This window comes from Chiloscyllium punctatum, chromosome 44 (genome assembly GCF_047496795.1).
Source record: "Chiloscyllium punctatum isolate Juve2018m chromosome 44, sChiPun1.3, whole genome shotgun sequence".
Taxonomy (NCBI): domain Eukaryota; kingdom Metazoa; phylum Chordata; class Chondrichthyes; order Orectolobiformes; family Hemiscylliidae; genus Chiloscyllium; species Chiloscyllium punctatum.
In genome coordinates, this window is record NC_092782.1 from 57,477,770 (window position 1) to 57,490,123 (window position 12,354).

The 12,354-nt window shown below is 40.1% G+C and overlaps 1 protein-coding gene across 2 annotated transcripts in view; it reads left to right on the top strand.

The window, feature by feature from the left end:
• The window catches only part of sfmbt2 (Scm like with four mbt domains 2), a 219,492-nt gene that overhangs the window by 194,465 nt on the left and 12,673 nt on the right, over nt 1–12,354 (top strand). For both annotated transcript variants that reach the window (XM_072563003.1, XM_072563004.1), the window contains 2 exons: nt 1,232–1,498; nt 6,124–6,252. In XM_072563003.1, coding sequence (XP_072419104.1) covers nt 1,232–1,498; nt 6,124–6,252 — 396 coding nt within the window. The remainder of the gene's footprint in view (nt 1–1,231; nt 1,499–6,123; nt 6,253–12,354) is intronic.

Genomic DNA, 12,354 nt, shown 5'->3' on the forward strand with positions numbered 1-12,354 from the left:
AAATAGTTAGTGTAAAACAAAGAACAATATAGCACAGAAACTGGCCAATCGAACCTCCAAGCCTGTGCTGACACATTTTGCCCTTCCATGTGAAAACTGTCTTTAATTGCAGGATCTGTATCCCTCTATTCCCTTCTCATCCATGTAATTGTCGAGGTGTTTCTTGAATGCTGTGTTGTCTGCTTCCACAACCACCTCAAGGTACTCACCACCATTTGTGTGAACAAACGTACCACTTGCCCATTTCTTTTGAACTCCCAGCTGGTAACTATTTTCTGTACCCACTCCAAAGTATCCATATCCTTCTGGTAGTGTGGTGACCAGAACTGTATGCAATATTCCAAAGTGTAGTCTACCTGCATAAAGTGCCTATCCTTATACTCAGTTCGCCTTGAAATGAAGGCAAGCAAGCCGTGGGCATCTTTTACTACTTCATCTGCCTGACTGCCACCTTCAATGATCTGTGGACCTGCACACCTAGATTCCTCTGCATATCAATACTCCTCAGAGTTCTGCCATTCGCTGTATAATTTTCACCTGTACTTGACCTTCCAAAATACATCACCTCACATTTGTCTGGATTAAACTCCATCTACCATTTTCCTGCCCATGCCTCCAATTGATGTATAACCTGCCGTATCCCCGACAATCCTCCTCACTATCCACAACTCACCAATCTTTATATCATTCCCAAACTTAACTAGTTAGACCAGCCACATTTCCTTCAAAACCATTTATTAGCAGAGGTTCCATTATTGAACCTTGTGGAACCACACTAGTCTCAACTCTCCATTCCTAAAAGCATCTTTCCACCACTACCCTCTATCTCCTATGACTAAGCCAGTTCTGTATCCATCTTGTCAGTTCACCCCGAATACTCTGTGACTTCATCTTTTATACTCGTGTACCATGAGGGACTTTGTCAAAGGACAGAGAGCAAGAGAAACATTTTGCACATTGTCAGGCTGTGGAAGATTTGGAAATTGAGTCAGAGACCATGTTAATATGTACAGGAATGAGATGCAGGAGGAGAGGGTTATGGGGGCATATAAGGTTAGAACAAATGCTTTAATGGATTATAGACACGAATACATCTATTTTTATTGTACCTTAGGCTATGTTTAAGTTTGAAGACAATGAATAACGACTATTCTAAACCTTGGCAAAAATATCTATGTTTAACCTTTTAATTTCATGTTCACATTTTGTGTTTATCTGAAAATAACTCCAGGAAAATGGAGAGGAGAAGGAAGATGGACAAGATATGATAGAAGATGAAACTGGAAGTGATGGAACAAGCTCTGAGCAGCGCGATGATCAAACAGATACATCTTCTGAATTGCCTGATGTCAAACCAAAACGATTACGGCGATTGAGATCAGCATCAGAACTACCCCGGCCCCTCAAAGTAGACAGGGCAAAGCTAAAGAGAAGGGTGCGGACATTGTCACTTTCAGAGGATGACAAATATGATTCACTCAAATGTTCAGCACCAAAGGTAAATTATACAATATGTTCAGTGAACTTATATTTTCATGTTGAATCAATTTCTAATAAAATAACAACCTGTATTTATACATTATTTGTAACATTGTAAAAATCCTAAGGTGCTTCACTGAAATGTTATTGGACAGAATTGACATTGAGCCACATAAGGTATTCTTTAGGATTATAACCAAAGGTTTAAGTGAAGAGATGAGTTTGAGGAGCTTCTTAAATGAGGAGAGGGAGGCTGATCTTAGTATGGATGTGCAGTTGAAAGTTTACCTAGGACTTAAATATGGCCCCCAGATTACAAGAAGAATGAGCCAGCTCTGCACATTTACCAAATGTGAGGGATGTAGCCAGTCGCTGGAGAATAAATGGCAGAATTTGTTGGGGACAGGAAAGCGAGGCAAAGCCAAACAAAATCATATCAATCTTCCTGACTTTTTTTGAGAGGAAATGTTTGCTTAAACGGTACTGAATTTCATTGAGAGTCAAGAGGGCAGTGGTATTTTCACTGGAATAGTAACACAGAGAACCAAGTAGTGCACGAGGGATACAGATTTGAATTCCATTATGGCAAATGAGCAAATTTGGATTTCTTAAAAATCTGGAATTAAAAAGATAATGCCCATGAAATCACTGTTGATTGTTGTAAAAAATCCATCTGGTTCATGAATATCCTTGAGGGAATGAAATCTGTTGTCCTGTTCTGACCTACATTTGACTCCAGACCCATACCAATGCAACCGACCATTAACTGCCTCTGACAAGACCGAGCAAGCCACTCATTTGTATCAAACTGTAAAAAGTCTCAAATGAACGAAATTGGACAGACTATCTGATACAACCTAGAGATTGTAAATGACAGTTGCAAACCCAGCTTTTCACTGACTAGTCAGCCTGACGTAGTCATATTCGTGAAACCTTTGCTTATAGACAACATCTCAGACACTGCCACTGCTATCCTTGAGCATATCATGTTCCTCAAGGAGGATAGACTCCCAAAAGTGGCAGCTCAGTGATATGCAGTCAGGAGGAATTTGCCCTGGGAGTCCTCAACATTGACTGCAGACTTCATAATGCCTCATATCAAGTCAAATATGGGCAAGGAAACCTCCTTATGGTTACCATGTACAGCTGCCCTCAGCTTAAAAAATCAGCAAAGTTCCATGCTGAACACCATTTGGAGAAGGTTACTGAAGGTGGTGAAGGTGTATAATGTACTCTCAGTAGAAGATTTCAATGTCCACCACCAACAGTTACTCAGTAGCACCACTGCTAACTAAGATCGTCAAGTCCTAAAAGACATTGCTACTTATCTGGAACTGCAGTAGGTGTTGAGGAAATCAACAAGATGAAAAAACATTGTCATCCTCACCAATATATCAGTTATAATAGTATAAGTGGGAGTGACTACTTCATAGCACTTGTGTAGATGCTCTCCATTGTGCTGTGTGGCATTACCACTGTGCTGAATGGGATAGATTTCAGACAGATCTAGAAACTCAAGGCTGGGTATCTATGAGATGCTGTGCCAGCAGCAGAATTATATTCAAACACTACCTGCAACTTCATGACCAAGCATATCTCCCCCTCTATCAGCACCATCAAATCAATGATCAACCCTGTTTCAATGAAGAATGCAGAAGGGCATGCAGCATTAGGCATACCTAAGAATATGATATCAGTCTGGTGAAGCTATAATGCAGGAATACCTGTGTGACCATCAGCATAAGCAGCAAGTCATAGGCAGTTCACAGCCAATGGATCAGATCTGAGTTTTCAGTCCTGCTACATCCAGTCCAGGCTCCACAAATATCCCATTCTGGCTAGGGAAGCCCAGAACATCAGTGCCGAAAGATGAGACTTGAAGCATTTGCAACAATATTCAGCCAGATTTGTTGAGTGGATGATCCATCATGGTCTCCTGTGGAGGTCTCCAGCATCAGAGATGCCAGTTGTCTGCCAGTTTGAATCAATCCACATTGATATCAAAAAATGGCAGAAGGCAGTAGGTACTGCAAAAGTCCTGATAATATTATGCTCTAGAACTTGCAACATTCCTAACTAAGCTTTTCCCATGCAGCAACAATACTGTACCCATCAATGTGGAAAGTGCCCAGGTCTGTCCAAATAGCAGGATAAATCCAAACCAGGCAATTACTGCCCCATCATTCTAATCCTGATCATCAGTAAAGTGATGGAAGGGGTCACTAATAATACTATCAAGCAGCATTTACTTTGTAATAACCTGTTCAGTGAATCTCACTTTGGGTTCTATCATGGCCACTTAACTCCTGACCACATTACAACCTTGATTCAAACATGGACAAAAAAGCTGAACTCCATAGGTGAAATGAGAGTGACTACATTTGTCATGAAGGCCAGGTGTGGCACATTTGACCAAGTGTGATATCAAGGAGTCCTTCCAAAGCTAGTGTGAATGGAATTGGGAAGAAAACTGAAAGCCTGTTGGTGTCCTCCCTAGCACAAAGGAAGATAGTTGTGATTGTTTGAGATCACTCATCTTGGTTCCTGGACATCAATGTGGAAGTGTCATATGGCCGACCACTTGCATCTGTTTCATAAGTTACATTCCCTCCATCATAAGTTCAGAAGTGGAGTGCTGATGATTGTACAGTGTTTAACACCGTTTGTGATTCTTCAGATATTGAAGGCGTCCATGCCTAAATGCAGCAAGATCTGGACAATATTCAGATTTGGACTGATAAATGACAAGTAACACTCATTTCACACAATTGCAAGGCAATGAACATCCTCAACAATAGAGAATCTTACCATTGCCTATTGACATTCAATGACCTTATCATTGCTGAATCCCCCACAAACAGCATAAAGGGTGTTACCATTAACCAGAAGCTGAACTGGACCACTTTATAAATACTGTGATCACAAGGACAGGACTGAGGCTTGGAAACCTGAGTGAGCAACTCACCACCTGAATCCCGGCTTGCCTGGATGACTTCAACTCCAATAACATGCTGTTATGGACTAAACCAGACCACTCAAAATATTCTTATGCTGGCAGCCCTAGTCCATAACTTTGCAATTTGTTTTGGTAAGTGTACAGTGAAAATGACCTGGAGTAAGATAGCTAGGTTGACTACTAAATTTTAAAACAGACATCGCTTTATTCACAATATTACAGAATGAAACACAAAGAACCCGACAGAACTCGACCTATTCAACTAGACTTAATTATGCTGTTTCAAATATACATAACAGTCCCAATAAGTAAACTCCCTTTAAAAACCAGTATAAATGGAACATATGCTCACAGCTTGAAGTTGACGGACAGAAAAGAGAGAGAGATTTTCCACACAGCTCCCTGTTGAACTTCTAACCATTTCAAGACTGAACTAAAACTGCTCAGCTCAGCTAGAGAGCTGACCACTCCCCTTTAATTATATAGGTCACTTCTAAAACATGTCAGTTTGGCCTGAAGTTTCATCTGTTTACTAAAAAAAAGCCTCTCAAAATCCCTGTCATCTCTGTATCAAACCAGACTGATCAGAGCCTGGCACAGTTTATTACCCCGCTGAAAAAAAACAAGGACAGAGTCTCCTTGACCTAAGGAACAGCTTTTAGAAAAAAAGGGGCTAGCTTTGTGACAGTGCAAGAAGCTTGACACCATCTAGGTCAAAGCAGCATGCTTATTTGACACCGCACCCACAAACAGTAAGTCCCTTCACCACTGGCACTCAGTAGCAGTAATGTAATATCTACAGGATATACTGCAAAATTTCACCTGGGCTCCTTAGATCACACTTACCAAACCCAGGCCATATGAGATAAAACAACAAGACCGAACTACCTGCAAAATCCTCTCCAAGGCACTCAACATCCTAACTTGCAAAGACTTTGCTGTTCCTTCAATGTTGCTGGGTACAAATCCTGGAACTCCTCCTTTGTTAGTAAATGGATTATAACAATTCAAGAATTGATAAGGGAAACTAGGACAGGAATTACACAGTTTAACGGTGGGGCCCTGGGAGTGGGCTGAAGGATATGTTTCCATGTTGTATGACTCCATAAGCCAGTTCTCCATTATCTTTTTGACGGCAATTAGCAATGGCTAATAAATGCCAGCCTTGCCAATGACACCCATGTCCCATGAATTAAGAAAACGTCAAGCAATCTGACACTTTAAAAGACAGTGGAGAGGTTGAGAAAGATGGTGATAGTGTAAAGCTCAGATAAAGATGTGAGGTAAAAATTTAGTAATTTAAAAGACAGGAACAAATTGTTTCTTAGATGATCAAATATAAAAATCGTTGAATTCACATTATTTTAGGAAAGCCTGAGAAAAGGAAATATTTCATTTGATTATCTAGTTAACTTACTACAAATGAAACTGCTCATTACTTCCATTGTATCAATACTTCAAACTATTCTTTGTCACTTACCTCCTTACTGTAACAGATTGCATACAAATATGATCATTGAAAAGGGTATATACAACACAGCATTATTTAAAATGTCTCCCCCCTCTTGAGATGAATGACTCAAACATTCCAAAGATGTATAGTCCTGCGGATGCTGTCAGCCTCCCATTAGCTTATTTTTTTAAATTTTAGTGTGATAATTAATTAATTTGTTTTGTATCCACTGTAGGAAATTAGACAAAACGAAGAAGATAAACTTGTGCTAGAAAGTAATCCATTGGAATGGTCAGTGGCTGAAGTTGTCAGATTTATTAAGTCCACAGACTGTGCACCTCTTGCAAAAATATTTCAGGACCAGGTAATTTTACAAATGAATACTTTTTACAATTCAAGACACTAAGGAAATTAGTGCAAAATTATTGTATTTATTAAATAATTTGTCACAGAAAATAACATGAGGAAATGAAAACTTTTATGAATGCAAATCAAGAAACAGTAGTTAGTTTTTTTTGTTTGTGATGCCTGCAATTTTGACATTCTGGATGATATTGCCTTACTTTCCGATTTGTGCTGCATTTTTTCTGATTTTCATGGTAATATTTTACAGGAATAATATGTTCCATCTTTCTACCTGTTCCAAAACAAATGAAGTATGTTTGTGTGATATTTAGTGCCCATGCAAACTCGTTTCTAAAATGTGTATTAAAAGCAATTTTACTTTCAGCATTCAACATAACTAAAAGACTATGTTGTTCAACATTTTGATACCTAGAGCTCAATTTTATTGTATGCTGGCTCAACATCAGTATCATCAATTGTCATATAGAGGGATATTTTCTGTCAGGTCTCGTGCATTTTCTAACACTATATTTTCCCAACTCATCTAATTGACAACCTACCAAGCCCCTGTGATGCCCTTGTTAGCCCACGATCCATAGCCAGAACTATTAGCCACGTCTGAGACATCTGAGGAGCCCTGGCACGGATGCCTCTTTTTTAAAAGGTCATTATCCATCCAGTCAAGCACTATCAGTCCAGAGTCACCCTGCATGGTTTATGCCGTTTGCCCCAGATATGGCAACCAAAGAGAAATTGGGACGAGGGGTTTGGGGGTTGTAGAGGAGAGACGTCCTCTTGCCCCAGGACTGCCAGAGGAGGCCACACCACCAGAAGAGGTCAGTCTGGCTGAAGCTCATTACAATCTCAGCCATCTGGAAGAAAGCCCAGCAAGGTATGAAGAAAGTCAGTGAACGTCTCTGCTCCACCAGGTTAAGTGTCACCATCTTCAATCTACTAATTCAAACTTACTTCACTTCTCCTACTACCTCCCACCAAGGCTCTTGCTCTACCATTCATACTAATGCCTACAACATCTTGCCTCAGTCCCTCTCACCCACTTTATCCCTCACATTACAAAGCCTGCTTATTTAATGGCTCAAGACACCTTACCTCTTTTCCTTTACCTGCTCCAGCATGAATGGCTGTGCGACACACTTTCACTTCACTATATTCCTCCCTTTCTCATCATCCAAAGGAAAAGAACTGACAAGAGGGTGATGGGGGTGCCCAACATTCTCTTCATCTCACCCATGAGGCAATGCTCCTGACCCTGACCATCAGAACAGCTGCATGACTGTGTCCAAACCCCTCACTGGTATCGAAGGCTGACAGCCAGGTCCCTCTGACCTCTGACGGGTGTCTCTCTTGACTTCTCTTAGACTCTGTGACATAGCCACTTGCTTGCAGCGTATGCAATGTGTTTCCTGAGTAAGCCGGTCCATGGTATAGGTGTGGGATTGAGCAGAAATGTGCTGTGTACAACAGAATAATAATCACTGACCAACATGGTAAACTGCCTGGCATTGCACTAAACTGCAAGGCAATCTGTGTTGGGAACAGCTAGCTGCATTTTCCAATGTTGAGAGGTTTTTGTTCACTTCTCATATGACTCTCCAGGATTTCACGCTATATGGCAGGTTCAGAAGCCTGTAAGATTCCACCCTTACATATTTTAGCATACCTCTTAAAAAAGAAAATACTTTGATTAATATTTGCCAATATTGCCAAATAGATAATTCTGCATTAGAGCTGTTGTTTATAATCCATGCATGAACTATCTCTGAGATCAGAGCATCCGTGTTTTAAATTGAAGGATAGAATCAGCAGAAATGGATCTTTTGTCACTTAACCCGTTCCAGATTCTTGAGCAGTTTCTCTTGTAATGGTAAAAAAACTTGTAGAACATAGAATAGTACAGCACAGTATAGGCCCTTCGGCCCACGATGTTGTGCTGAGCATTTATCTTAGTCTAAGATCACCCTAACCTACACACCCCTCAATTTACTGCCATCCATATGCTTGTCCAGCAGTCGCTTAAATGTCCTTAATGTCTCTGACTTTACTACCAACGCTGGCAATGCATTCCACGCACCCACCATTCACTACCTCTGACATCTCCCCTATACCTTCCTCCAATCACCTTAAAATTGTGACCCCCCCCCCCCCCCCCCCCAATAACAACCATTTGTGCCCTGGGGAAATATATCTGGTTATCTCCAGCTCTCATTACCTTGTACATCTCTATCAAGTCACCTCTCTCTGTTCCTTCTCTCCAGTGTGAAAAGCCCTAGCTCACTCAATCTTCATAAGACAAGCCATCCATCCAATCCAGGCAGCGTCCTGGTAAATCTCCTCTGCACTCCTTTCTAAAGCATCTACATCCTTCCTAGAATGAGGCAACCATTCTGGACATAATATTCCAAGTGTTGTCTAACCAGAGTTTTATAGAGTTGCAGCGAAAATTCATGGTTCTTAAACTCAATCCCCCTGTTAATGAAAGCCAAAACACCATAATCCTTCTTAACAGACCTATCAACTTGGGGTGGCAACTTTGAGGGATCTATGTACATGGACCCCAAGATTCCACTGTTCCTCCACACTGCCAAAAATTCTAACCCTATATTCAGCAGTCAAATTTGACCTTCAAAACAAATCACTTCACATTTATTCTGGTTGAACTCCATCTGCCACTTCTCAGCCCAGCTCTGCATCCTGTTAATATCCTGTTGTAGCCTGCAACAGCCCCCAACACTATCTATAACACCACCAACCTTTTGTATCATTGGAAACTTACTAACCCACCCTTCCACTTCTTCATCAAAATCATTTATAAAATCTACAAAGAGCAGAGACCCAAAAACAGATCCCTGCGGGACACCACTGGTCACCAACCTTCAGGTGGAATACCTTCCATCCATTATTACTCAATGTCTTCTTTCGGCCTGCCAAATCTGTATCCAAATAGCCAAATTTCCCTGTATTGCATACCTCCTAACTTTCTGAATGAGTCAACTGTGGGGAAATGCCTTACTGAAATCCATATACACCACATCCATTGCTTGACCTTCGTCAACTTGTCTTGTCACATCCTCAAAGAACTCAATAAGGCTTGTGAGGCATGACCTACCCCTCACAAAGCCATGCTGACTATCTTTAATCAACCTATGTTTTTCCAAAATAGTCATAAATCCGATCTCTCAGAATCCTTTCCAGTACCTTGCTTACCACAGATGTAATCCCAAGGATTTCCCTATTCCCTTTCTGACTGCTATGTTAATGACAACCATCGCTTATCCTTATATAAGATGGAAGATAAAATAATCAGAAGTATCCACTTGTATTCATCATCAAGAAATGCCGATCAGGTTGAAGTAAATATCCAGCCACAATCCAAAGACTTATGAATCAAGTTGTAGCTAAAATACCTAACTGTATTATTCTGATGATATTATTATATAAGTATTTTAACATCTGGGAAGAACGTGTAATGTAAGACCTATTCAAACATTAGCTGGCTTACTTAAAAATCTTGCTAAGAGTCAATTCAAATAATTTATCATAACTTGCCCACTCCCTTGGTGTCCTAGATAAGTCTTGCCAAGAACAGCAAATGAAGGACTGGTGCTGGATCTGCTGTTTTTCATCATTTACATAAATAATTTGGATGTGAATATAGGAGGTGTGGTTAGTAAGTTTGCAGCTGTCTCCAAAATTGGTGGTGTAATGGATAGTGAAGAAAGATTACATAGAGATCTTGATTAGTAGGGCCAATGGGCAAAGGAGTGGCAGATGGAGTTTAATTTAGATAAATGTGAGATTGCATCTTGGTAAGGCAAATCAGGGCAGGACATGCATAGTTAATGGTAAGGCCCTGGGAGTCTTACCAAACAGAGAGACCTAGGGAAGCAGATGCATAGTTCCTTTTGAAAGTGGAGTGGTACGTCAACAGGGTGGTGAAGGCGGCATTTGGCACACTTGCCTTCATTGGTCAGTGCATTAAGTATAGGAGTTAGGATGTCATGTTGTGGCTGTACAGGACATTGGTTAGGCCACTTTTAGAATACTGCATTCAATTCTGACCTCCTTGCTTTAGAAGAGATGTTGTGAAACTTGAAAGGGTTCAGAAAAGATTTACAAGGATGTTGCCAGGATTGGAGGGTTGAGCTATAGGGAGCGGCTGAAAAGGCTGGAGCTGTTTTCCCTGGAGCATTGGAGGCTGAGGGGTGACCTTATAGAGGTTTATAAAATTGAGGGACATAGATAGGATCAATAGCCAAGGTCTTTTTTTATCCATGTTAGGGGAGTCCAAAATTAGACCGCACAGGTTTAAGGTGAGAGGGGAAGGATTTAAAAGGGACCTGAGGGGCAGAGGGTGATATGGAACAAACTGCCAGAGGACATGGTGGAGGCTGGTACAATTTAAAACACTTAACAGGCATCTAGATGGGTATATGAATAGGAAGGGATTAGTGTGATATGGGCCAAGTGCTGACAAATCTGGTAGGCATGGATGATTTGGACTGAAGAGTCTGTTTCCATGCTGTATGACTCTGTGATGGCTCTGATTGGAAGCTCTGTGTCTAAAACTAAATGGAAAATCATGAGATTTCTGGGAGTGTGAGAGTTTTATTGGAAATTTGTGCCTAACTTCAGCACAATATCTGTATCCTCAACGGATTTGCTGTGAAAACAGACAAAGGTAGTCTGGTCAGCAGAATACTAATCAGCATTGAAAAGCTGAAGGCAATCCTAATACATGTGCAGACATTGGCCACCACTAATAAATGCTGTTTAACATTTTGAAGTCTGTGTTCATCATGGTTACAAGGAAGAACTAAAATACATTGACCATAATCCTTTAGCTTTTGTAAAGACATTTAAGACTCAAAATATGAGTTTAATTCAATGGAGCTTATTAATTCAAACATTTAATGTGACATTGTTCACTTTATTGGAAAGAAGTGCACTACCTGACACATTATCAAGAACATTATTGATCTTGCTGAAATAGTTTAAGAATTTGAGAGGAAATTTACAATAATTTGTTTAATTCTTACATAAGGAATAGGGGAGGGTAAATGATTCTAGTTTTCTTTAAATTTTCATGTGTGGTATACACATGCAGCGATAAAACACATTTAAAATGGTGCCTCATTAAGGAGGGAGGCATGTAATGGACTACGTAATTTTAGTCTCTGAGCTTTTAAGTCGACTGAATGTCAGATATTACCATACAGCTAAAACATTAGGGCAATTTCACAACTTTTCCCTTTAAGCCATAGCAGTACACTCCATTGAAAGCACTCAAGGAGACTCTAAAACTTAAACCAGTTCTTTTCAGTGCAAGGATACTTATTAAGTATGTTTTCAAAGTTCATTTTCTTAATTTACGAAAGAAATCTTGCTACTTTAGGTAGCAAACCGGCTAGTATAAGTAGTAAGCAGGTTTTTAAAAGTAACTTTATAGTTACTTAAAGTCAAGTTACTCGTGTAGTAGACTATACAGCCTTGTGAAGATGCTTAAAGCAAAGAACTGTGTGGATGCTGAAGATCTGAAACAAAGAGAAATTGCTGGAAAAACTCAGCAGTTCTGGCAGCTGTGGCAAGAGGCAGAGTTAACATTTTGAGTCCAGTTACCCTCCTTCAAACTCCTCCAGGGTCATTGGACTCGAAACATTAGCTGTGCTTTACCTTTTGTTGATGCTGCCAGTCCTGCTGAGCTTCTCCAGCAATTTCTGTTTTGGTTAAATTACTTAATTTTTGTTGTAAAACCCATTTTCAGTTGTGAAAAATCAAATCACATCAAGTTTCCACTCTCAAAAATTAATTTTTTGATAGTTACATTTCAAACTGATACCTGATTGTGTCGGTTAATGGTGGTTTAGCAATTTGTAAATCAGTTACACCTGATACCTGGGGGAGAAAAACCTTATCAAAATTAAACAATTTGAGTCTGGATTGATAACTACACCCAAAGTGGAAACTGTATTCTCACTTGTGCTCACACTGTGCAAGAGAAAGCTACATCATGAAATCACACACTGATATTTTATGTTGGAAATTCATGGTTGGTGATGTGCAATGTCATGATATCTTTGAGATATGGATTTTTTTTTAAACC